This window comes from Lethenteron reissneri, chromosome 18, assembly GCF_015708825.2.
Source record: "Lethenteron reissneri isolate LAM-NWPU_2019-01 chromosome 18, ASM1570882v1, whole genome shotgun sequence".
NCBI lineage: Eukaryota > Metazoa > Chordata > Hyperoartia > Petromyzontiformes > Petromyzontidae > Lethenteron > Lethenteron reissneri.
In genome coordinates, this window is record NC_083796.1 from 10,706,281 (window position 1) to 10,733,293 (window position 27,013).

At 44.2% G+C, this 27,013-nt stretch overlaps 1 protein-coding gene across 3 annotated transcripts; it reads right to left on the minus strand.

Annotated features, from left to right (window-relative positions):
* Positions 1–669: 669 nt before the first annotated feature.
* Positions 670–10,362, minus strand: LOC133343856 (RNA-binding protein MEX3B-like). 3 transcript variants are annotated; one of them, XM_061553779.1, is made up of 3 exons: positions 10,320–10,362; positions 8,465–9,262; positions 670–3,428 (listed from the first exon to the last, which is right to left on the minus strand). In XM_061553779.1, the coding sequence occupies exons 2-3, from the start codon at positions 9,048–9,050 to the stop codon at positions 2,011–2,013; spliced, it is 2,004 nt and encodes a 667-aa protein (XP_061409763.1). In that variant the 5' UTR covers positions 9,051–9,262; positions 10,320–10,362; the 3' UTR covers positions 670–2,010. The 3 variants fall into 3 exon arrangements, with proteins under 3 accessions (XP_061409763.1, XP_061409762.1, XP_061409761.1); XM_061553778.1 differs by lacking the exon at positions 10,320–10,362 and adding an exon at positions 10,120–10,254; XM_061553777.1 differs by lacking the exon at positions 10,320–10,362 and having other exon boundaries at positions 8,465–10,081.
* Between the last annotated feature and the right edge of the window lie 16,651 nt (positions 10,363–27,013).

The window sequence follows — 27,013 nt, forward strand, 5'->3', positions numbered from 1 at the left end:
TACATTTCCTCTAAAAAGGAAGAGAAAGTAGATCTCGGAAATTATTTCAGGCAGTGCATGAATCCACTTGGTTTCAGCCCTTGTGTATTTGTTCCCACCCATGCCACTGTGTTGTGTGAGTTTGTTCCTGCATGAAGCAGTGACGAGTTTTTGTGAGAACTGCGGGGTGCCTTTTCTTTGAAAATTCCACCTACACATCTCGGAAACCCTTTGCTGCGACGGTTTTTAGAGTGAACATATTTGAGAAACATCATAAATGTTGTCGCTATTGTGCTTACGGCAAAGTGCTTTCATTTGCACAAAATGCCATTTTTTTTTCTTGTCAAGATAGTTCAATCACAAGTACTCCATTTCAGTTGAATTGCTCTTCAAAGCTTGCATAGGGTAAAAAAAAAGATATATCTTATTCAATGTTTTAAAATCTGCCTATTACCTTTATACTAGTAAAATTACATGAAGAGCACTTATCAGACGTGTTTTTGCAACAATGATCATTTCAAAAGTGCAACAATGATAATTTCAAACTTGATGCATATTGAAAAAGTTTTCCAGCAAGCCAATTGTTAGTATTTAACAAGCAGTTTCCCAAAGACTTAATGGCTTTGATAATGGATATGTACACATATCGTAGACACTCCTCCAAGCTCACAAGTCTGCATCAGAGCTTGCATAACTTAAATGATATTTTATTTAAAAAATACATTAAAATACATACATACACACACATATAAAATACATTTAGAAAAAATTTACCATTCCTAGCAGAATGTCACTGCCTAAACTTGACTAACGGTCTAATACATACATGTCTTTTTAAATATTAGTCTTATTTAGCTTCTTTAATCACCAGATGTAGACCATTAGCTTCTTAACACACATACAAATGAAATTGTCTCAATATCCATTTAGCTTAAGTCATTCCAAGATTGTCACAAAAAAATTGGCATACAGTAATGTATTCCTTTGTCAATTCCATTTACCTTGCCATTGAGATCAAAATAAAATTAGGCATGTTCTACTGATGGTCTGAGACAGCAGAAATAGCAATAAACATATATGTTAATGGTCAAGTTTATTTATTATCCATCAAACTAACTTTCCATGTCGGCATAAACATCTTCCACAGTTCAATACGGCTATTCATACAAGGACCATTACGCCATGTGCTTAAACTTTGTTTCAACTTTTTTTGAGTGCAATAAAATTCTAGAAATAAACAACGAACTTCCACCAGATATTAGGCGGAACATCAATACGGCAGAAAAATAAAACAATACAATTCTCATTAATTCTCATATCTGCAAATATAATATTAGTATTTGGCCACATACCGTTAAAGGCCTGTATCAGAAAATAAAAATATATTTTCACTTCTGTTTAATAAAGTATAGACTCATTAACTTTACCTACATATACATAAACTTGTGGTAAACATACTAAAATAGCAAATAAGAAAAGTATATTGGTGCAATGGATTTTCATTCACTACTTTATGTTATAGAAATAGCATAGAAAAGCATACTTACACATTGGTTATTCTTTGTTCTATTAATATAGAGGAATTTATCACATACAGTGTACCATTATAAACATGCTAAGTGAAATGCTATAGATGAGTATATTATGTTCTTATGTAATATTTAATACAATACTGTCAACCGCGATGCATAAACAGCAATTGTGTCGATATTCAGTAGAGCTTGTTAATAAAATGAGTTAACAGTGTCATGCCATAGAAGCCAAAAGGCCACCCTAAATAAAAAAAAGTAAATCCAATTTAAAACTCATAAATTAAATTAATGTACTAAATAGTAAACATTTATTATAAGAAATATACTGCCATTCTTCAAGTCAAAAACAAAAATATATTTATCTGTGTGAATATATAATATAAAGAGTATACAGTATGGTTATACCTGACCTGTATTTTCATAGCATTATCTTTGATGTACATAGGAGTACTTGAAGGGACACAGTGGCTGTGTGCTGCTATACATCAGTGGCTTACGATTACGAGAATATGCGGATGGCCTGAGTAACGGTGGTGAGGCACACAGGGCACCTGGGCTCCTCCCCCTTCTCACAGATACCGCTCGCACACTCCATGCAGAACAGATTGTGGCCGCAGGGCACGAGGGCGGCCGTCACCGCGCTCTCCCGGCACACCGCGCAGTCGCGGGCCACCCGGCCCTCGCCCACGTCGGCCATCTCGCCCGGGGAGCCCGAGGCAGTGCCGCCAAAGCCGGAGCCCAGGCTGCCGTCGCTCTCGTTGCCGCTGCCGCAGCTGTCGGCCAGCTCGGGCGGGCTCAGCCCGTACTTAGGCAGGCCCTGCGTGAGCGGGTCGCTGCGCGCGCGCCGCGCCAGCGGGTGGTCCAGCAGCGGGCCGTTATCCGTGCCGAAGGTGGGAGACAGGCGGCTTCCGTTGGTGATGATGGCCGCGACCGAGTGCCGGCCCCTGAGCCCTGCGGCCCCGCCGCCGCCGCCTTGCCCGTGCAAATGGCCGGGAAGGCTGCCCAGCACCGCGAGCGGGTTGGTGCGCTCAAAGTGGGCCCAGAGGAGGGCCGTGGGGCCTGCCTCCAACGTGCCAGACGACGACTCGATGAGCAGCTCTTCGGAACTGAGCGATGTGAGCGAGTCTCCGAATCCAAAGGCCCCGCTGCTGCCGAACGGGCTCGTCGGGCTGAAGTCGGCACTGTAGCGGCCACCGTTGCTGCTGCTGCTTCCGCCGCCGCCGCTGCCGCCGCTGCCGCCACTGCCGCCGCTCCCTCCGCTCCCTCCGCCGAGGTGCGAGTCGCTGGTGGAGCCGCCGCCGCTGCCCAGCGAGCTGGAGCTGTCGTTGCGGTTGGTGGAGAACGGCTTGCGCGGCGGGCGGATCCACAGGCTGCCGGGTTGGTAGCCGCCGCCGTTGCCGCCGTTGTCGAAGCCGACGTCGGTGCCGTTCACGTGGAAGTCGTTTTCGTCGTTGAACTCGATGAGACCGCCCGTGCGTAGGGCGATGTGCGCCTCGATCTCCTCGCGCGCGCGGTCCACGTTCTCGGGCATGCCCGTCACCTCGAACACGGGCTCCTTGTCTCGGCTCGGCGTCACGATGTACGTGTGCGTACCCTGCTGGATGCGCTTGATCGTGGCGCCCTTGGGCCCCACCACCAGGCCCACGACGCGGTAAGGCACGCGCACCTGGATGGTGGTCTGGCCTGGCACGGGGGGCGGGGGGCCCGGCACGGGCCCCCCGCTGGGCAATCCCAGAGCCCCGGGCTTGTTGCGCGAGGCACGGATGACCGAGAAATGTTCGGCGGCCGAGAGAATTTCTCGTTTGGCCATGGCCACGTCCTCCTGACGCCCCGTGATCACGAACACCGGCTCCTCGCCTCGCACGGGGGTCTTGATGTACGTGTTGGTCTTCGCCCGAAGCGCCTTAATCTTGCAACCTGCACGGACACGGTTCAGTCTTAATTAGTGACGGACAAATGGTCGGGGAAAATGACACACGAGTTAACTGGCAGAATTGCAAATCCGACGGTGGGCCCATCGCCGAAGCCAACACGCGCAAATGGGCACGCGTGGATAAGTGGCTAGAGGGGTAAATAAAACGTGCACTCCAATGGGTCGAACACAAGGGGCTAGCAGGAGCTGGGGAGGCGGGAAGCGCAGCCAGTCGCCGCCCCAAGGGAGGAGGGTCCCTGGCCCAGCAAGGATGAACTCGCTCCTCCACCCACTCCCCTCCCCACGCGTAACATGCACAAAGAGACACGCGGGTTCCAACCACAACACAAAGGGCTCGCGTTTCGGAGCATCACGGCGGGCGACACAAGAAGGCGTTTCTTTGGAGATGGAAAAAAACATTCTGCGGGAAGGTGACACCACGAGCATTACTCATCGTCCTCCATATGGCAAGTACTGCCCTGCAGCAAATTTGGCCCAAGTAGATCTCCTACCAGGTCATCACTTGAGCATTTAAACCCACGGAGTATGACTGTCTTCATGACGACGTAACGCATTCGTCAATAACAGTGGCTTTAAGTAAAAATGTTTTAACAATGTTTTGGGCAATGGACCTTCTTCATATCACACAGAGACCGGAGAGATACAGTGGATAATAAGAAAGGGAGATTGAACTTTACACTATGGAGTGTGATGAGAATTACATTTTTTTCTGATGAGCAGTTTTTCAATTGGTACATCGGTATCTAACAGTAGCAGTTGGGTAGCAGACAAATGTAACTTTCATCAGGCCCCATGGTATAAAGTGTCATCTCCAACTCTTATTATTTATCCTATATCTATTGAATGATAAAACTCAACACATTCTTCAATAATACTGCCTTTAAAAAAACCATAATAGGTGACGATTCAATGGCCCTTCACAGCACAGAGAAGCCAACGAAAGCATGTTGGGGCATCAAGGGAGCATAAAGGATGCCAACAAGGTGGGGCGACGATCATCCAGCAGTGGATAATCAATAGCTGATAATCATTAATTTCCATGCACTCATATCCACGCAAAGCAGTGCAGCATGCATACAATATAACCCCGATGCACTGCACAACACCAAAGGCCACAATACACATGAACTAATGCACAGTATACGTAAACAGAGAACAATATAGGCGTGTAATGTAGTTTTACACAGACATTTATATACACAGCATACATAATGTGTCGTATGTCATGTACAGCACGTTTCTCACATATGTGGGTAACAATACACAGCACATTGCTAAACATGAAACACTAACTTGGAACGTCTCCACCGAACTATTGTGTTCATGACCAATGTGTTCATGACCACAAGACAAGTCATATTGCTGCACATGCATGATTTGTGCACACACACTTTAACTGGGTATATATATATTTGCACGCACCACACACACAATACAGTCAACCACTGCAACATCTCTCCAGGCGAGACACATCTAACCCTTGGCCATTCATCCAAGCCACAGCCGTATACACAGTCCTCTACCGTATGGGCTGTTACTGTTGACGAAAGCGCTGTTAGCGAGCATCTATTAAGGCTGGCTGCGAACAGAATTGGATGTAGTGGTACTAGCACCGGAGCTGATGTTTACATTATTTTGGGCTGAATCGAGCCATAGGTGCGGGTTTAGGATCAGGTACAAATTGCCGCTGGCGGTGTCATTATGTGATGATGTGCATGTCAACATCATAGTCAGCCACCGCGCCGTTCACGTGAATTGTTTCGGTGTATGTACACATGTGCTTGTTGGTATTGTGACCACGCTGCCCTTAACAGATGCTCGCTAACAGCAACTGTCCAGTATAAGGCTGACGGAATGAATGATACGCGTGTATGAACTTAGCAATATATGCATGGTCGATGTAAGTGAATGTATCAATGTCTCTCCGTGTCTACTCGTGGTGAAAGTATGCACGTTGACATCTGCACATGAAGAACGTCTGAAGACTTTAAGAATGCGTGGCTAGCTACGTGTGTGTGTGTATTAATGCACGTGTACACATTCACAGACGATTGTCTTAACCGGTTAACAGGACCATCCCCTAGGTCGTCTCGGCCTCAAACGAGTAGCTGGTGCCGGGCGTAAACATCGCCACTGGGGAGACAAAGGCGGCCGGGCGTGGTTGAAGACCAGTACACTGTGCCACGTGTGAACGTCGTGACGGAAAGACACGTGCGGTGTTTCTACCTGTGCCCCACGTACAGTGGGCGGAGTGCGCGCACTGTACACGCACGTGTGTGTACAGTGCACTACTGTATGTTTACAATACGTTAGAATTCGCGCATGCGGGTATATTTTATTATTATGATTCCTGTTACTCTGAATGTAGCCGTGTCAATGTGTACGCCTGTGCGTATGTATAAGCACGTTTACACGTGTACTGCACATGCATCTATGGATGCACTGAATGTATGCATCAGCGAGTGTGTGTATACTGTGTACGTTAGGATGTGTATAAGTGTGTACATGTACACTCCTGTAGATGTCAAAGAACGTATGTGTGGGTGTAAATGTATACAGTACAGTACATCAATATATGCGAATGTAATAAAGTGTGTAAATGTGTGTAGTCTATGTGAATGTGTGTAATGTATCAATCGGTGAATGTAATGTGTATACATCTATCTATAACGTGTGATGTGTGTGTGTAGCATGTACGTGTACGTGTGTTAAATGTGCGAGTACAGTGTGACGAATATCTTAACCGGTCCTGGGCATCCCCTATGTTGATTCAGCCTAAAAAAACGAGTACCTGGGTGCGGTGTGTAGTAAACATTGTCACTGGGGAGACAAAGGCGGCCGGGCGTGGTGCTGGCCACCCACCCCTACGTGTACCGTGCTAACAGCACTTGCCCCAACAGTCTGGCCAAGGCTACACGTGGCATCTTTGTCTTTGTACAGTGTACATGAAAGTGTGTACACGTGTAGTGTAGTCTATGTAAGTGTGTACACGTGCAGTGCGCTCTGTGTAAGTGTGTACACGTGCAGTGCGCTCTGTGTAAGTGTGTACACGTGCAGTGTGGTCTGTGTAAGTGTGTACACGTGCAGTGTTGTCTATGTAAGTGTGTACACGTGCAGTGAGGTCTGTGTAAGTGTGTACACGTGCAGTGTGGTCTGTGTAAGTGTGTACACGTGCAGTGTGCTATGTGTAAGTGTGTACACGTGCAGTGTGGTCTGTGTAAGTGTGTACACGTGCAGTGTGGTCTATGTAAGTGTGTACACGTGCAGTGTGGTCTGTGTAAGTGTGTACACGTGCAGTGTGCTCTGTGTAAGTGTGTACACGTGCAGTGTGCTATGTGTAAGTGTGTACACGTGCAGTGTGGTCTATGTAAGTGTGTACACGTGCAGTGTGGTCTGTGTAAGTGTGTACACGTACAGTGTGGTCTGTGTAAGTGTTTACACGTGCAGTGTGGTCTATGTAAGTGTGTACACGTGCAGTGTGCTATGTGTAAGTGTGTACACGTGCAGTGTGCTATGTGTAAGTGTGTACACGTGCAGTGTGGTCTGTGTAAGTGTGTACACGTGCAGTGTGGTCTATGTAAGTGTGTACACGTGCAGTGTGGTCTATGTAAGTGTGTACACGTGCAGTGTGGTCTGTGTAAGTGTGTACACGTGCAGTGTGGTCTATGTAAGTGTGTACACGTGCAGTGTGCTGTGTGTAAGTGTCTACACGTGCAGTGTGGTCTATGTAAGTGTGTACACGTGCAGTGTGGTCTATGTAAGTGTGTACACGTGCAGTGTGGTCTGTGTGAGTGTGTACACGTGCAGTGTGCTCTATATAAGTGTGTACACGTGCAGTGTGGTCTATGTAAGTGTGTACACGTGCAGTGTGGTCTGTGTAAGTGTGTACACGTACAGTGTGGTCTGTGTGAGTGTGTACACGTGCAGTGTGCTCTATATAAGTGTGAACACGTGCAGTGTGCTCTGTGTAAGTGTGTACACGTGCAGTGTGGTCTGTGTAAGTGTGTACACGTGCAGTGTGGTCTGTGTAAGTGTGAACACGTGCAGTGTGCTCTGTGTAAGTGTGTACACGTGCAGTGTGGTCTGTGTGAGTGTGTACACGTACAGTGTGCTCTATGTAAGTGTGTCCACGTGCAGTGTGGTCTATGTAAGTGTGTACACGTGCAGTGTGGTCTGTAAGTGTGTACACGTGCAGTGTGGTCTATGTAAGTGTGTACACGTACAGTGTGGTCTGTAAGTGTGTACACGTACAGTGTGCTCTATGTAAGTGTGTACACGTGCAGTGTGGTCTATGTAAGTGTGTACACGTGCAGTGTTGTCTATGTAAGTGTGTACACGTGCAGTGTGGTCTATGTAAGTGTGTACACGTGCAGTGTGGTCTATGTAAGTGTGTACACGTGCAGTGTGGTCTGTGGGAGTGTGTACACGTGCAGTGTGCTCTGTGTAAGTGTGTCAATGAGTACAGTGTAAGAAGCGTGCGTGCAGCCCAGACATCACCACCATCAACAACCAACAACAACCACCACCACCACCACCATCAACCACCACCCACAACCACCACCCACAACCACCAACAACAACCACCACCACCATCAACCACCAACAACAACCACCACCACCACCACCATCAACCACCACCCACAACCACCACCACCACCATCAACCACCAACAACAACCACCACCACCATCAACCACCACCCACAACAACCACCAACAACAACAACCACCAACAACAACCACCATCAACCACCACCCACAACAACAACCACCAACAACAACCACCACCACCATCAACCACCAACAACAACCACCACCACCACCACCACCAACCACCACCCACAACAACCACCAACAACAACAACCACCAACAACAACCACCATCAACCACCACCCACAACAACCACCAAGAACAACAACCACCAGCACCATCAACCACCACCACCACCAACAACAACAACCACCACCACCACCACCACCACAACAACCACAACAACAAAGCCCCCCCCCACCCCCTCTCACCCTGCCTGCCCACGATCTCAGCGACGTGCTCCGAGCTGGGCACGGAGACGCACTCGGTGGAGTTGTGGCCGCGCTTGCTGCTGCTGCAGCACGAGGGAGAGGAGACAGAGTTGGCGTCCAGGACCCCTCCCAGACCTCCACCACCTCCACCTCCTCCTCCACCACCTCCACCTCCACCACCTCCTCCAAACAGCAGCAGAGCGGCGTGGCTCACAGACGACTGATGATGATGATGGCCCTCATCATCCTCATCATCTTCCATCTCTGCATCTTCACCACCACCGCCACCGTTGCTGCTGCTGCTGCTGTCACCAGCTGCTGCTACAGCTGCTGCTGATGATGATGATGGAACCACCACCGGCCCAGGAGTTGGTCCCGGGACCCCGTCCAGCCCCAGCAGAGTCAGCTGGTCCAGGGCGATCTGCAACGCCCGGCGCTCGTCAAACGACGACTCGGGGTGGAGGTGGCGATGGACGACTCCACCTCCTCCTCCTCCACCCACGCCCAGCTCATCGCTGCTGCTGCCGCTGCTGCTGCTGCTGCCGCCGCCTCGCTGGTCCATGTCTGCGAAAAGCGAGCTCGGCATGACGCCGAGGGGTGGTGGTCGTGGTGGTGCTGAGGCTGCTGGTGGTGGTGGTGAGGCTGGTGGTGGTGGAGAGGCTGGTGGTGGTGGTCGTTGTGGTGGTGGTGGGGATGGTGGAGAGGCTGCTGCTGGTGGTGGTGGTGGTGGAGGAGGCGATTCCTGGCGACCACGGCTGCTCGGGGAGGCGGTGCGTGTGAGCGCCTGTCCCGATACATCTGTAGCGTGTGTCAGTGTGTGTGTGTATGTGTGTCAGGTTGTGTGTTAGTATGTGTGTTAGTGTGTGTAAGTGTCATTGTGTATGTGTGTGTCAAAGTGTGTGTGTGTCAGTGTGTGTGTTAGTGTGTGTGTGTCAGTGTGTGTGTGTTAGTGTGTGTGTGTGTCAAAGTGTGTGTCAATGTGTATCAGTGTGTGTGTCAGTATGTCAGTGTGTGTGTCAGTGTGTGTGTCAGTGTGTGTGTTAGTGTCAGTGTGTATGTGTGTGTGTCAGTGTGTGTCAGTATGTGTCAGTGCGTGTGTCAGTGTGTGTGAAAGTGTGTCAGTGTGTGTCAAAGTGTGTGTGTGTTAGTGTGTCAAAGTGTGTGTATGTGTCAATGTGTGTCAAAATGTGTGTTAGTGTGTATGTGTGTCAAAGTGTGTGTCAGTGTGTATATGTCAAAGTGTGTGTATGCCATTGTATATGCATGTGATTAGTGTATGTCAGTCAGTGAGTCAGCGGTGTATAGAGCATACAGAGTGCATGCATTGTTTGACCGTGTATTGTCAGCGTATTATACGTGTGTTTATTTGTGTATGTGTGTATTGTATGTGAAGTGTTCGTGTTTATCGTGCGTGTATGTGAATGTGCATTACGCGTGTTTACGTATGCGCGTGTATTTTGTATTATGTGAGTTTTATTAACGAAGGGTTAAAGTTTGATCGTGGTTGGAAGGAGGACAGAGAGAGTAAGAGGGTCGACACAAGGCGCAGACATCAGAATTACAAAGCGAGTCCATTTACTCAAAATAATAACATTATCGGCACTGCCACCAACAACAATGAATGCAGGGTCTGCACTGTGTCATTATCAATATACCAGATTTGCGTGGTACGAGATGTAAACATAGAGCCCCGCGGCTTGCGGACGAATCTTCCTTTAAAAAAAAAAACACGCTAATAATTATAATCACACGTAACCCACCCCCCCAAAAAAAATATAATAATAAAGACGCTATTTAAAAAAAAAACAATAATTTAACACTGTAAATTGTAATCAATAATAATAACAACAACAACCAGAGTTTGATGTTCGGGAGCGCGCGCGCGCGCGGCGGAGGCGGCGAGCAGAACAAAAGCGGTGCACACGCCGCGCGCGCGCGCCCCGCCAACTGCGCTTTGTGACGTCACCGGCGCGAAGACCCCGCCCCTCCCCCCCTCCCTCGCCCCAGGGGGAGGGGCGGGGCGGGGTGGTCGAAGAGCGCCCACCCGCTTCTCCCCCATTGGTCGCGACGGCCGTCGAGCGCGCGCGACGTCGTTAGTGCGCGCGCGCGGCTATGGGTGGGTGGGGGTGGGGGGTGTGCGCGAGGAGACGTCACGTCACGCGCGCGCGCGCCACTTCCGCCCCCACCCCCCCTCCCTCCTACCACTAACACCGCCCATCGTCTTAACCGGCTCGCCCCCCCCCACTCCCGCGAGGCGCGTGTGACGTCACGCGTGAAAAGCGCGCGTTACGATTGGAGGGCGCGCGCGTGTTGTCGCGAATGTTAATTAGGTGGGCGGGGTTTACGGTGGGGGAGGGGGCGGGGCTACGTGGGTGGGTAGAGGCGGGGCTACGGGGAGAGGGGGGGGGGCGGACACGTGCGGCTCCTCTGTGCGTTGTAGCCGTCAAGCGGTCAGCTGATGAGTTCGTGTCTCCAAACTGAAGCTTTTTCGCACGGTTCTTAAAATGGGGGGGAAATTACTTGAATTGTCGTTCGGTGATACTGCTTTGGCAATGGTGAACAATGACACGAAAAATGCTCAACGTGAGCGTCATTAACACGCTGCCATAGAAGGAGAAATATCGGTTTTTAATTGGCGACGTTTCGGGCACACACCCTTTTTCATAAATAATGAAAAAACACTAGATATGCATTTCATTTTAAGCTGACATTCGCAGTTTTGCAGTCCGAAATTGATACGTGTTTTTGTTTTAAATCAGTGAATCTTGTTTTTATTGATGGTGTGTTTACTCCTGTACCTGATGTAGTATCTGCTAATGTGACACTGCACAACATAATTCAAAATATCCTTCATAATTCAACGTGAAATCTCCCAATGTTTTCAAGGTAACATCCTGGAGAGTGCAAAGTGTGATCTACCACTGTCAGATCTTTAAATTGTATGCCTGCTCTGAAGAAAAATGGGCTATTACCAGAAACTTTGGACTCAAAGTATACTTTTGCAAGGCAGTGCTAATTGCAAATTTGATAAAGGGGATCTTTTTAATTAATATTCATCTGTACTTGTGCAGACTGCCAACACGGCATCTTAATTGGGCACTGTTTTAATTACGGAATAACTTTTATTTTAATTAAACGCATACTCTATAATATGACCAGATACATGGAAATTAAACCAAAAAAATGGAACAAAAGCTGAAAAGTACCAACAAAAGCGTGGAGAGGGAGGAGAGACGTTCCTTACATTTAATTGATATGCGTAATCCATGCGAGACGTGGATTAGACAACGTGAATTATAGAACACATGCAGATTAACGACAATTATGACTGAAGAAAATTCAATTAAATTGGGCATGGGAAAGACAAAGTTGCTACTCGGGATTGTGGCTGATGGTCAAGAATAACGGCGGATGGAACCCCTCGCGAGAGGACATCCAACCCGGAGATGGAGCGATGAAATCTGCTCGCGAGCAGGTACCAGGGTTGACTCCGATAAGTATTAACTACCACATCGCATGGCAGTAGCGATAGACGCCGATTGCTTGAGAAGGTCTTCATCCAGCACTGGATAACCACTACGCGCTGGCTGATGAATTAAATACAATCAGCAAGGTCAGCCCGTTGTGCATGTCAAGTGCATGAGCACCCTGGTGGAACTGGGAGGTATTGGATTACGCGCGCTTGTTTGACAGCTGTAAAAATAATGAGCGTGAAATATAACGAACTGGGGGAAGTTTTAGATTCTGTGATTCATGTGGCCGTTGATTTTTTTGTATGTGTGTGTGTCTGTGTGCTTTTGGGGAGCGGGAGTTTAGTGGTTAGCGCACTGCTCTATGAACCTACCACCCGCCTTGCTGGCCTTCATAGGTGCTCACTAACAACACTTTACCCAACAGTCTGTTGAGGCTAAACGGTTGGGTCTTTGTTGTGTGTGTGCAAGTACTCATTTAGGCCAGCATGGTATAACAACGGTGGTGGAGTCAACACGCAACATACTTGGCTGCCTTTGTCTCCCCAGTGCTGAATATGACCCACCCCAGCAGGTCCTCATTCTAGGTTCAGTCGACTTAGCGGAGCACCAGACCAGCCTAATAACGTGTTGTTAGAAATCGTGTGTGGGTACTATTGTTTAAGTGCACCCTGTGTTCAATTGCGTCTGTGGATGTGTGGGTCAACTGTGAGTGCAGGAGCGTTGACTGTGGGATATATATTGTGGCGAAGTGCTGAAATACCCAGTCCATGTACACAATTTGGATGCCTGATTATGCACTCCACTTACAAAAGGTATGAGAACCCGGTGTTGGTCTGGGATAAATGTGAAACTAATGAAGCCATGAATGTATAATTACAGTATTATTGTAGGGTAACTCACATGGTGTCATCATCGGCCCTGGAGTTATAAAGGTGACCACACCACCCCCTCGTATGCCGTGCCAACATCAATAGGTGCTCACTAATAGCACCCGTCCTAATAGAGTGACTGTGTGTAGCTGTAAACAAAACTGTGAGCGCAACACATTTGTGTGTTGGTTTTTGCATGGCATTTCAAATACTGGTGGAAACCACTCTATCTGCTTCTGTTATATGTAATACAATTTATCCATAATTCACAAATTAATCTATAGTTAGGATAACATCTCAGACGGTTATGTCAAATTCATATTACATTTTTCTTTAATATAGCCTTGGAAATATTCCTATATGTCTCAAAATGCAATGCTATGTAATTCTTTCTGATTTATATATATAGAAAGATATATATTATCCAATTTAAAAAATTTTGTTACAATATTAACACCATCTTATATGGCAGATGCCATCATAAAAGGGTCTTGAAATTGTATTCATCCATTTTTGTTGAAAGTGAATGAATGATCAGTTCGGTGCTGTCTCAACTGCACAGCCGTTGCTCCAAAACCCCTGTGGTTTGAGTGGTGAAGCTGATCACATCTTAGGTTCCGCTTTTCAAACCGCCGGACTTTTTCCCATTTTTCAATCGTTTAACAAGCAGCCGAAGACAAAAGAACGTTGACATTTTTTTTGGTCCATTTCTAGCTCATTGCTTCGGTATAATGTGCCAATCATGGGGACTGGAAAATGTGGATTCTGGCTAGTAGAACATTTTGGCAAAGTTTTTATGAGTCTGTACTAATTACACTCATGTATTTAGTATTTTGCAATTGTGAAATTTTTTTCTTCATATTTTAGTTAAAATGGCAGCAAGAAATGGGATGCTATTTCATGCAAAATAAAATGGGTGTTATTACTTCGACAGCAGTACTATTCAGTAATTTATGTTTTTTTTGTGGGTGACATAAGAAAAGTCAGTTCAACTCTATAGCATATTTGTTTGGCATGTCATTTAAAATGAGAGTTTTTTCAAGACGTTACATATTGGTGCAAGTGAATTACAGGTTATTAACCTTGAAACTCAAGACACGTTCAAATGTCATGCAATTTAATGTCACCAGTTACATAAAAATTGTGTTAAAAAGCACAGCACTTCACACATGACTAATGTATTTAATTATCTGCTTATACATTGCCAATAGCAAGCTTAAACTCTGCTGGCCAAGCTAAACACTGGCATTTTTTACCAATTTTAGGCTTTCCTGGAACATGTAAACACGAGGTTTTGAATGCAGGTTTTTGCACTTACAGCAGCTGACATTTGCATACAAAGAAGTCTGTGTACTTAGTGTGCTGCGCTGCACACCACCATAAGCAACAATACACACGCTCGAACGGACATGAGCATTTGAAATTTTCTCGGAATATGTTGGTGCTTTATTACTGCATAGTGCTGAATAATGAAAATTCCATTTAAAAAGGGATTTAAATGTTATTTGTAAATTTCTGCACGGTGTAGCGTTAATGGATATGTCATGGGCATTTGGAGTACAGCGATTAAGGGCACTGAAAGGTGCATACATTAATAACGAATATACTAATTGATTTAAAGTAACTCAAACAATAAAAAAGAACTACAATGGCAAAGATTGTACCTTGTAAAGAACAATTTAAATACCACCATAAACCAACACGAGACCTCCAAAGGTCACGCAGCCCTATTATGTTTCTAAGCCATAAACAAAGCAAGTAGGACCTATAAGATAGGTCATACTTGATCAAGTGCAATCACCTCTACAATATACAACGTCAGGTTTGGCCTAGAGGTTATTCACAGACGACCACAAGTATGCAGAGAGGTCGATGTTACTTTACAGGTATAGAGAATGAAGTAAGTCATGTAAAACTGGATAAAGCTGTCGTGAAAATCAGCCAGAGTAGACACAGATGAAGAAAAACGGTGGTGCAGAGGTAAATTATTCTTAGAAACAGCTCAAGGGAGAAAAAAGAGGACTAACATGTTATTTTGGAATGTGGCGTCAGAAAATACTAAGCGTAGATCAATTATATAACATCATGTTGCGTTTGTACAGTGGCATTCTGTTCATAAACTTGGCGTAAAGCATTATACAGAGTACACCAGGTGGATTCAAAACCCACTTCAATTAGGTCTCATTTAAAAATAGCAAATCCAGGTGGTGTAGAGTTTACATCAAAGCACCGTTCTTAGTCCGTTGGCAGTATCTCCCTGATTGCTGTTTCTTATGAATTAAACGCACAACTGTCTTTACTGCGATGCGCGAAGTGGAATCCACTGGCAGCTTCACGGGCTGTTTGGGGGAAACGTCAGGCAACGACCACAAATCAGGTGTTACATTGCACGCGTGACATTGAATGACATTTTTCGTGCTACAAGCTGCCGCTGCTGCTGATGCTGCTGTGGGTAGGATGCATTTCCCCAAATGGTTCCGTAAGATAAATTAAAGTCCCAGTTTTTGGGGATTACTGGGCAGGCAAAAAAGAAAATGTCGAGCGGATTTCAGTGCTCGGCTGTTGCAATTTGATGCGTTCGACCGATTGCACGTGCACTGGTGTAGGTTTTCGCTTCAAATATAACAGGAATATGTTGAAACATCCGCTTGATCACAAGCAAGGTACTTTCAATATATAAATATAAAAATTTTTGGCAACGATATTGACATGTTGGGGGTCAATAACAATGAATTGGAAAGCTGTAACCTAAAGAATCCCCCTTTTTTTCTTCTTGGTTATTTCGGTAAAGTCACGTAGAATAATACAATAATAAAAATAAAACATAATAAAATAATTTTCATAAAAATAAAACATAAAAAAATAATTCTCACGACGTTTCGGCCACAACACAAGCGGCCGTAGTTTCAGACGATGTCTTTTCGACAGACCTGTTCTTCACCTGAGGACGGCTGCTTGCGTTGTGGCCGAAACGTCGTGAGAATAATTTTGTGATGTTTTATTTTTATTATTTTATTATTTCCCTTCTACGTGACTTTACCGAAAGAACCAATAAGATGAATCCCTGCAGTCACGAAAGCTTTAAATCGAAACTAAAGAATCTCGCCACGTTGGAAGCCCTCTATGCCGGGGTTGTTGCCGATGGACGAGGGACGCAGCGGGAGGCAAGTTGCAGGGTATTTGTTTAGTGGCAAGCATCTTGCATTTGGTTTTGGTTGAATTTATAGAAAGTATGTGGAGCGTGAATCAATCATAAAGCAAATTTGCGTCAAATTGGAAGACCCGGAGGTCATCTGCCTAGAGAATTGGCTTAGAGCGCGTGCAGTGTTGTCCGCAAATAGCGCTTACAGTGTCCGTAGCGAGCGCAAGCATGCTGATGTGGTCATTGCTGAGAAGAAAAATGAATGATCCCTTGTGTACCCGTAACAGAACGAGTGCTTTGTCAGCGAAGGTGCCATTGATGACTCGGCATTGGGTATAGTTATGGCGCAGAAAGAGAGTAGCCAGTTATGAGTGGATTAATGGTCTCCACATGTTTCGGTTTGGCCACGAGGATTCGGTGAGAGATGGTATCAAAGGCTCTCGATGCATCAAAACAATTTTGGCTACTAAGGTAGTAGCCAGCTCCTGGGAGTAGCAAAATGGGCTTAGCCGTGCGTGGAGCAGTGTTAGATCCAAGGGGGAAAAAAGTGAAATTTATTATTTGTTGTAGCAACACAAGGGCATTGATAAATCGGCTGACAAATGAGCGGACAGCGAGAGTGTGGTTGTGGACATAAGGTGACCTGCAATCAGTGGCCAGACATGATCAGTTACAGTCATTAAGTGCAGTCTTTTGACATATTGTTCGACTCAACTCCGAAGAGAACGTCAGTCTGTTTTACTAATCCTCTCGATGGCATTCGCCAAGGGGTAGTAGCAATGCTTTGCCTCCAGTAATTTTGTGCCATTTCATGCATGGAAAACAAGGTGCCTATAATATCGGATACCATACTGATAGATAAATAGCGCACAAGCAATAATTTTATCATCGGATATTCTTCATCTACTGCTGGATGAGGGATCTCCCAGTGGGCTAGTCATTAAAATAGTTAATACCCTTACAGTCCTTGAAACACAAATCCGGAAATATAATAATGAATACAGCAGTAAATATGTTATACAAGCGATAATAGCGCTCTTGCAGATACTTTAATAAACTAAAATATTTGCAGAATTTATCACGAGGCAATGGCATTCATGTCTATCACTCAACCTTCTGTTGATGCATATTCTCCATTCAAATATACTGACAATCCTCGATACTTATCTTGACTGAATTGACAGAAAATTAGTGCTGATAAGTTCTCTTGAAGGCACAATTTAATTTACATTGGCAGCAGAAGGTGTTCAAATAGATTTTTCTCTTTCTTTTTTTGATGATTAGGTCATAATTCTCGAAGCAAAGTTCAAAATTAATCAAGATAAACAAAAACGCACATTATTGCTTTGTTTTAATCCTTGATTTGTAATATCAAAAGAGAAAGTAAATACTGTCGTGAAACATACATTCGGTTTCCATTAAGTCAGATACATAACTCAGCTTTTTTAGTCAAAGTGTATCTTTTATGTTGAAAAATTTACAGTTTCCCAAGACAGAAATTGTTTATCTTTAACAGCCACTACTGACATCTTATGATGTCATTTACCCATTTTCCTTTTATAGTAGAAAAATCTTGATTAAAAGTGGATGAGATCAGTCCCGTCAAGCTTATTTCAGCTTAAAACATGTTCATCGTCAACCTTAATCATGATCAATCCAATTTTCTCACGGTTCTGCGACGTAATAATCCAGCTAGCACCTGCACACGAGCTTATTTCAGTGCTCCATCTCCCCAGTGGACGTGCTCCCAGACACGCTGCATCCCTTGGCTGCTACTCCATCATTGTTATTGACCACAGGCCGTTATCCCATCTCGTGACCTATCCTTCCCAAGCCCTCTTACTTTTCTTAACAGTTGGAATTACGCGTTTAAACAACTGTGTATTCTCTCATCCGCGTGTTTCTCTTTCTGTCTCTCTATTTAATTTAGAGCGTGCATCTCTTCACATATATATCTACGTTTTTATTCCATTTTATTTGTAAATTATCTCGTTTCTGATCCATGTCAGAGCAGTTGATACACATTGATTAAGGAGCCTATACTCACGTTGATATTTTGCTCTTCATGATCAAGTTCGACTTTCGCATACGCTTTCCAACCTGTTCTTATTCACCTGCTTATTTTGTCATTTTGATTCTAGTTCACTTTCAATCGTTGTCCAAGGCATACACATCCCGCTGTGTTTTCCAGTTGGGTCCCTCTGACAAATATCTCCAATTATTTAGCAATTGACCTTTGTTTTGCTTATATTTATCTTGTGCCCAACGTCGCAGCCTCTTTCACTGTGTTCTTTTAACATTTCCTGACGTACATTTTCATTGGACGTTCAAATAACTTAGCAGCAGCACAATCTTAGTTCATTCATGAATTTTGTTTTTCCAATCCTGAGAATGTTCATTCTCTAAGTGTGTATTTTTTATGATGTGAACAAAAATCGGGCCGAGGTTTGTGAGAGCACGGGTGACTTAAGAGTGATGTCTACAGTCAAATAATTATTTTTTTAGTCTACAAGACTCGGCATCGTCATTAAATTTATTGGTGTTTTCCAGAATCTTCCATTACTCTGTTCCCAGTGAGCTTCGTGGACATTTTGAATACGAGCACTAAGAGGCTAACGGGTTTGTACTGCTTAAAATTAGTTTTTCGCCCTTTTTTTAATAGGATGATTGTTGAGTCATTGTTTCATGATTGCGGTATTTAATTTTTGCGTGAACACACGTATCACTGAATACATGCATTATTTATTAAACAAATTGTAAAGGTCGTAAACATTTTTATCCCGTGCATACATTTTTTGGAAGGACATATATTTTTAGCAAAAAATGTCAACTATTTTTACTATTTTTAAATGGTACTTAACGGAACAAATAATTAATTGTAAACCCAGTAAAGGATTCTTGGTATATATTTTAAAATAAGTGACATAATGCCCTATAGACGAAGCCATCGTAACAGAGTATTTGGTAATACGATGTTGGCAGTGGTGTAAAAAGCACAAATCACACACAAAACTAAACTGAGAAAAAGTAAAAAAATTCGTTTTGTTGGTTCTTTCGGTAAAGTCACGTAGAAGGGAAGTAATAAAATAATAAAAATAAAACAATAAAAGAATTCTCATGACGTTTATTATTGTTCTACTTCCCTTCTACGTGACTTTACCGAAAGAACCAAGAAGATGAATCCCTGCAGTCACGAAAGCTTTAAATCGAAAAGTAAAAATTCGTTGATGATTCAGGCAGTGGCCCTACCTCACACTACATAGAGAGGTTGATGGTTACAGGTGTGTCCATCAAGCATGACATTTAATTATTCACAAGGTGTCTCTCTTTTTAAGCTGCTCTTCATGGCGTGGTGCAGGATTTATTCGATGGACGACACACCGACCGGATGGTTGCCTGCAGCATAACGGCCACCACTGGAAGCTGGATAGAGACTCCAATCAGTGGAGACACCGGTGATGTACTACCTATGATATGCACACACGCAATGGCGGTGCAAAGAATATAACATGTTGAAGATGTGCTTTTTGCCTTCGTAGCAGTGCGGAAATTGCATTAAAAAAACACTAAATTGCATAACAGTGCTTGTTATGCACACACAATTAAAACTGGATTTTCGGTGGATGTTTTTTAATTATATAACACGTAAATGTATTCTTGGTTTTTTCGGTAATATTATTTTATTATTTGCCTTCTACGTGACTTTACCGAAAGAATAATTAATATTATTATTTCCCTTCTACGTGACTTTATCGAAAGAACCAAGAATATGAATCCCTGCAGTCACGAAAGCTTTCAATCAAAATTTTACATATAAATGTGTAAATGCGAATGTAATTTTTTGGTATGAATACACATTATTTTTCAAAGCCTTTCAATACATGAGTCGTACATTTTCCGCTTCTGTGACCCTTTCTGTAAATGATGAATGTTAATGTTACATCATCATCATCAGCCATAACCAATCCACCTAGCACCTGCATATTTCTTTAAAACTGCATTTGTGTTTAGTTTTCCTTCCCTCGCAACCTCCGATTAGCATGGTTGACTATGTACGGTGCGAAAGAGTTCAACATACATATACATTACAAAAAATATGGTGACTTTATTGCTCCAACTCTGTGGCAGATGTCCCCTCAGATGTGTTTCTTCCTTTGGCTCGACGAAACCGATGTAGCTCTCACTTTGAGGCCATTATACCTTCTAGAGACGTCTCTGCCCCATGCCCGCTTGGTTTTTTTGTCATCGGACACAATTATGTCTGTAGCCTGTGCATGTACTCTAAACCGCGTGATCTTATTTCCCCCTCTTAGTGTAATCCCAAGCATGCACCTCTCCACTAATCTTTGGGGTGCCACGGTAGCGAGATGTTAACTACCTCGCCTGGTGTGCAGGAGATCGTGGGTTTGATCCTTACCATGATGCCTGTATATTTTGAGTTTGCATGTTCTCCCCGTGGTCACGTGGATTTTTCTCCGGGTCTTCTGGTTTTTCCCTCCACATTTAGAATCAATATGCGTTTAGAGTATTTGCGCTGCTATACACTGTGTTAAGCTATCATTTGTGGCCAGTTCGCTTATGAAAAAGAGCTACATAGCTCAGAGGGCCCTTTCTTGGTAAGATAAAAAATAGTTTCGTCTTTAGTTTTTACAGACTTTTGAGCTGTCGTCCGATGTCTTTCATCAGTGTCCATGTTTATGATCCCTATGTCATCGCAGATTATATTAATGAATTAAACACTTTCTTCTTTAAGCACATTGGCATGTTGCTTCATATTCTAAAATTCAGCTTTTGAAAGCACTCCAACCCATTCTCATCCACCTCCTTATGTAATCATGTTGATCCTGTAACTGCCATAGGTACACATATTTTGCTTTGTTTTTCAGTTGTGTCCTTCCGGCAGGCACACATGCCAAAGCGGCTGCAATGTCAAAGAGCACAGAGGATGTTGTCATGTCTCAGTGGACAAAGCATGCTGTGAGATGATAGGGAACAGGGAACGCTGCGATATCATAGAGCATGCTGTGATTTTACAGTGTATACAGTGTAGGCTTTGATATCACAATTCACAAAGCATGCTGTGATATCACAGACCGCATAGCATGCTGTGATGTTGGAGAGAATAGAGGGTTGTGATGTCATAGTGCATGCTGTGATATCACAGAGTACAGAGCAATTCGTTATTTTATAGTTGACGGTGTAGGCTTTGATGCCACAAAGCATGGAGCATGCTGCGACTTCACGTGGCACACTATGGTGTTACATAGAATAGAGTATCGTTTGATATCAAATGCTAGAGATCAAGCATTGATATCGCAGTGCACAGACAATGCCGTGATGTCACAGCTTGCTGCGTGCTCCGTAACATCTTCAGGTCTCAATCTCCCCCAACTCAATGTGATCTCACTATCCTAATTTTTTTTTTATAACAGCACCCTCCATAATGTGCCAGCGACATACAACACAATCTAAAAACATCGATTCTCACACAAGCAATGCGGTGCACGCATTGCAAGTTGAATCGTGAATCTTAACAGCAGCGGCACGGTGGTTAGCGCATGAAGGTACGAACCGAGTGATCTGAGATTGATTCTTTGCCAGGGCACACCGTAGCGACAAGTAAAATATTAACCAGTCCTGCTACTTCTTCCCTGCTGTTACTGACAAGAAAATGCATGGCTGTGGCTATGGACCCAGAGCCAGAGGTAAAAGTGTCTACAATATCAATTTTTTTACAATTTTTTTTTATTTTTGCCAGGTTAAGGCCCACTGAGCTATATAGCCCCTTTTCAAAAGCGGAGCTGGCCATAAATGACGTGGCTTATCGTGTGGACACTCTTATAGCAGCCAAATACTCTAAACGCACATCGATTCTAAATGTGGAGGGAAACAACGGAGGACCCGGAGAGCAATCCACGCGACCACGCGGAGAGGGATACGCAGCACCTATGAAGGCTGGAACGGTACACAAGAAGGTGGGTGGCCAACACCACGCCCAGCCGCCTTTGTCTTCCTAGTGGCGATGTTTACACATTGCACCAGGTGCTCATGTCAGGCTGAATTGACTTAGGGGAGGCCCAGGACCGGTTCAGATAATCGTCACTGATATTGGCCGTGAACCAGAATCGAACTCGGGTCGCCAGGTTTGTAGAACACCGCACTAACCGCTACATGATCGCTCACATGGCGACATATAGATACTAACAGAAAGATATATTTTATTTATTTCTGCAGAAAGGGTCCAATGAGCTCTTAGGCTCTATTTTATGGGGCAAGTTACATATTACAGGGATAGGTAACCAGTCAAAAAGAAAGAATACAAAGAATGAATGCATACTTTGACGAATTTGTGATCCTTCAAATGTCCTATATCTGACAGGATCTTATTTTTACGTAACTGCCTCCGTGTGTAATGTGAGAAGTGTGTATGCATCTTCCACATGTGTCTGTTTTTTTTAAATATATATTGTCTGTACAAGACAGGCAGACAATACAGGAACAAAGTAGACCCCCACCTACTTGTTTACTCTGCATCTGCCCTCTTTACGGTAGGGTTCTGTTAAGGGGCCGTCCATAAATGACGTCACGCACCTAGGGGGGGGGGGGGTTCAGACATTTGTGACGATGTGTGACGAGGGGGGGGGGTTGAGAAATGTGACGCCACATCAAATGCGCAACTTTAAATACATATAGACAACACGTTCTACTTTATTAAATAAGCTTTTTAATAAATGTTTTCTGCTACAACATCAGAGTGCAGCGCCACATTAAATACGCCCTACAACAATAGTTTAAAGCGATTTGAAGCATGTTTTATTTTCAAAATGGAAATATGGTTTTGGGGGGGATAGGGCAGAGCTTTGTGACGTCATATGTGAGGGGGGGGGTCTGACTTTTTGTGACGCCGTGTGACGAGAGGGGGGGGGGGGGGGGTCAAAAATCGTCCAAAATCGCGTGACGTCATTTATGGACGGCCCCTAAGCCTGCATTTTCGTGGTGTGATTCTGTTACGCGACATTGCGTGAAGCGCCCCTGAATTTTCACCAGGATACCCCTGACCAGGCCCATTTACTTATTGCGGCTGTCACTCTTTAGGCAACGTCCACAGGTGCGTCCAAGTCCTCGCCCACTCCGCTCTCACGCCTGAGGTGGGATGGATATTCGGGCCCTCAGCAGAGGTCGCAAACGGGTTTTGATTCCTTACCCGTACCCGTACCCGGCCACACCAGGGTCGCAAATGGGTACCCGTACCCGGCCGGGTACGGCTTCCCGTTCCCTACCCGTACCCGTACCCTACCCGAAACGAGTGACAAACGGTTACTCACCAGTGACTCACGGTCTACCCGTACCCGTACCCGGCCGCACCAGGGTCGCCAACGGGTACCCGTACCCGTACCCGGCCGGGTACGGGTAGCCGGGTATCGGGTAGGATACGGGTATCGGGTACCCGGTTGCGACCTCTGGCCCTCAGTGATGGGAATGGCTGTTCGTGGATTGCAAACAGTCGGATCAAGCCTGGGTCGTATAGCCCCCTCCCACCCCCACTCCATCTAACTTGTTTCATCACTCTCTTGATTTTATGTGTGTGAATTTAAATGAAATTTTCGTTTCTCAGCATTTACAAATTTGTATAGCACATGTGAAAACAAAGAGCCCTATTTTAGCTGTGTATAGCATATGTACGTTGTTGAAAGAGGGCTCTGTAGAAGAGCATATGTTGAAGAGGGCACAGCAAACAACTGAATGGTGTGGCTCACACCACATTTGGCCACTTTTGTTTTTCCACTGCTGATGTGAACATGCCATCCAAGTGTTTTTGAAGCCAGGTTTAACCTAAAAGTTGCCCATGCCATGTTCAAGGTCATTTATTAGGTATAGCCCTGTGAGCCATTCGGCTCTTGAATCGGGTGCAACCGCAACAAACAAAAAACAAAAACATTAACAAAAAACATCTTAAAGTGAATATGTGACTAAGTGCAAACAGAAAATACAGCAAAATATTGCAGAAAAAAACACCGTATACCAACGCTGTTGTTGTGGTACATACGACAAACTACGTGTATTCATGGAAACGGACACAATTTCAGACACAGGCAATGTTGGGTCAACATTTTTCCACCGCGTGGAGCGATGTGAAGAGCAATGCATCGTAGTGTATGAGAAAGAACAATTAAACCCGTAAAAACAAAGTTTTTCACTCTAAATCCTTTATATGCGTGGCGGCTAGAGTTCTCTCGTCCTCTGGCTTGAGATGGCTGCAATCTATGGGTCAGATGATTGTCTGCCAGTATTAAGCAATTGGTAATTAAATATTTAATTAGTTTTCCCTAAACAGTGTAAAATTTTGGGAAAAAAATTTCACGAAAATTAATTGTCACACACAACGAGTCTGTGTGGAAAATGTCAGCTCGATTGGATCACGGGAAGTGGGTTAAAAAACGAGCGAAAGATTTGCACGGTCCTAAGCAAGCAAGCGAACTTAATATAAAGGATTTAAAAATATATTCGCCTGTGGAGGACGCGGGGATCGATCCCGCGACTTTTGGCATGAAAAGCGAGGGCGCTACTAACTGCGCTACTCCACCATGGCCTGTGGAGGGGTTACGCTCTGGGCTCTTGCACTGTGATGTTCAGCCAAAGCCATGAATGCGTTCTATTTGAATATATGTAAAGTACATTTTTTTTGCCTAAAAAGTGTAAAATTTTGGGAATTTTTTTTCACGAACAATAATTGTCTGGCACAACGAGTCTGTGTGGAAAATGTCAGCTCGATTGGATCACGGGAAGTGGGTTAAAAAACGACCGAAAGATTTGCACGGTCCTAAGCAAGCAAGCAAGCACGCGAACTTAATATGAAGGATTTAAAAAAGCTTTTCCGGCTGGCTGGCTGCCTGGCGTGGGGTAGTGATGTCACCGCTCACATCTACGGGATGACGTCACCTGCGTCTCAGTGTTGAGCCGGGTTCGTGCGTCATGGTGACGTCAGACTTCCCACCACCCTCCATCCACCCCTAGGTTGTGTACTTGGTTCTTTCGGTAAAGTCACGTAGAAGGGAAATAATAAAATAAGAAAAATATTAAATATATTTTTCTTATTTTATTAAATAATGTTTAATATTTTATTAATATTAAGAATATCAATATTTTATTATTCATATTATATATATTTTATTAAAATATGTTAAATATTTTGATTATTTTATTATTTCCCTTCTACGTGACTTTACCGAAAGAACCAAGAATACGAATCCCTGCAGTCACGAAAATTTTAAATCGAAATTTAAGTATTTGTGATTCTACACTTGAATAGTTTATCCCTAAATGAAATATTGCCAAATGTGCGAGTTGTATACTGACAAGATTTTTCACCACTTAATACTCGTAATACACTGTACTCTTAATACACACTTAATACACTGTTCAAATACATCTGCTGCCTAGTATCTCATTTTGCAATATGCCCGTGCAAGGTTTGTCCATTATAATTAATTGAATGTTCAGGGGTGTTTTTTTGTTCCACATGCAGGTGACATTAATTTCCCTGCGTGTGCTTCATGTAGGCTGGCTGGAAAATATAAGCTCGCTTTTTTATTTACTATGGGTGCAGATTAAAGATTTATCCCCAGTATATGACTGACTCATAGGAAAGTACATGCATTGCCATTCATTATGTGATATTATACGTGTGACAATTAATTTCCTGACTTGTATTATTGATGCAGGAAAGATTTTAATTTAGCTGGTATTTGAGGTTTTTATCATTTCTACATACGCAGGATAAGTTATTATGAAAGAATGGTGATATTTCACAAGCTGTCACAAGCTGTATTATAGGAGAGTTACCATCTGGTTTACAAAAAGAACAAACGAAGCTTTAAATGTTGAAAAGATTTTCATCTTTCTCTCAAAATTATTGTGTAGGTTTAAATACACTCCACGTGAATACGAATCGCTGAAAAAAAACATAAAAAATCACCTCTTTATATACAGGCAATGTGGAATTGTCCGTTTTCAGTGTTTGTGTGTTTTACTAAGGTGTAATAGACGTCCGAAAAAATATACCATGAAAAGTGTAATGCACTTAGCTTGAGTGTTTGACTGACAACGCTTATGACTCTGGGTCAAATTAAATTGCTTTTTTTAATCATCTAAAAAACAAGCCCAGGGCAGCGACTGATTTTCAACAATTATAGACATTTTATGACACACTTCCTCGTGTATGGTTTCCACTTAAATCCAGTGTTCAAGGTGTGGTTCGGTTCAGTTATCAAAGAAAACAAGTGGTGCTCACACTCAATAATCAACTGTGGGAGTTGGTAAGATAAGAGGTGAAGATTTGAGAATTGATGCTTTATCTCGCTTAGGGATGAGGCGGGGGGGATTGTAGAAATCTGAGTTGATGAGTGTTTATTGATTGAATATTCAGAAAAAAAACCTCCTGTGATGTCTTCATCGAGAGCTTTACCCAGCTGAGAGTATCGCCGAGGCTTTGTGGGTGATCCACAAAGCAGGGTGCTTTATTTAATTCCCTGCCCTTCATTGATACCCATTGATAATTATGAACAATCCCTTAATATATCTTTACTTTTCTGCACTATTCCATATCACTCAACAAAATGCACACACACGTAATTTTAAAGATGTCACCACTGCCACCTTTAGGCTCTGTGTGAACAATGATACCAACAATAGTACTGTTCAGCCCTTTGTCAATCCAATGCTGGGTGGACGCCTCCCAACACCATGCCATACAAGCTGTTTTGGCCATACCTCACCGAGGATATACAATGTCTATATATATATTAAAAGAATAATGCAACCTGCATGCATATGCATGTTGAGGGGCAGGATCGGTTCAGATATCAGTCGCCGCTGATGTTAGCCGTGGCCGGCGATGGAATTCACGTGACTTCATCGCGCAGCACGTGAGTTCACCACGCTGCACGTGAGTTCATCACGTGAGTTCATCACGCAGCGCGTGAGTTCATCACGTGAGTTCATCACGTGAGTTCACCACGTGAGTTCATCACGCAGCGCGTGAGTTCATCACGTGAGTTCATCACGT

Bases quoted from the DNA above. Each gene is read 5' to 3' on its own strand.
- LOC133343856 (XM_061553779.1), bottom strand. From the start codon at position 9,050: ATGCCGAGCTCGCTTTTCGCAGACATGGACCAGCGAGGCGGCGGCAGC. The intron at 3,429-8,464 runs GTGAGAGGGGGT...GTGTCCGTGCAG, and splicing joins TGAGATCGTGGGCAGGCAGG to GTTGCAAGATTAAGGCGCTT.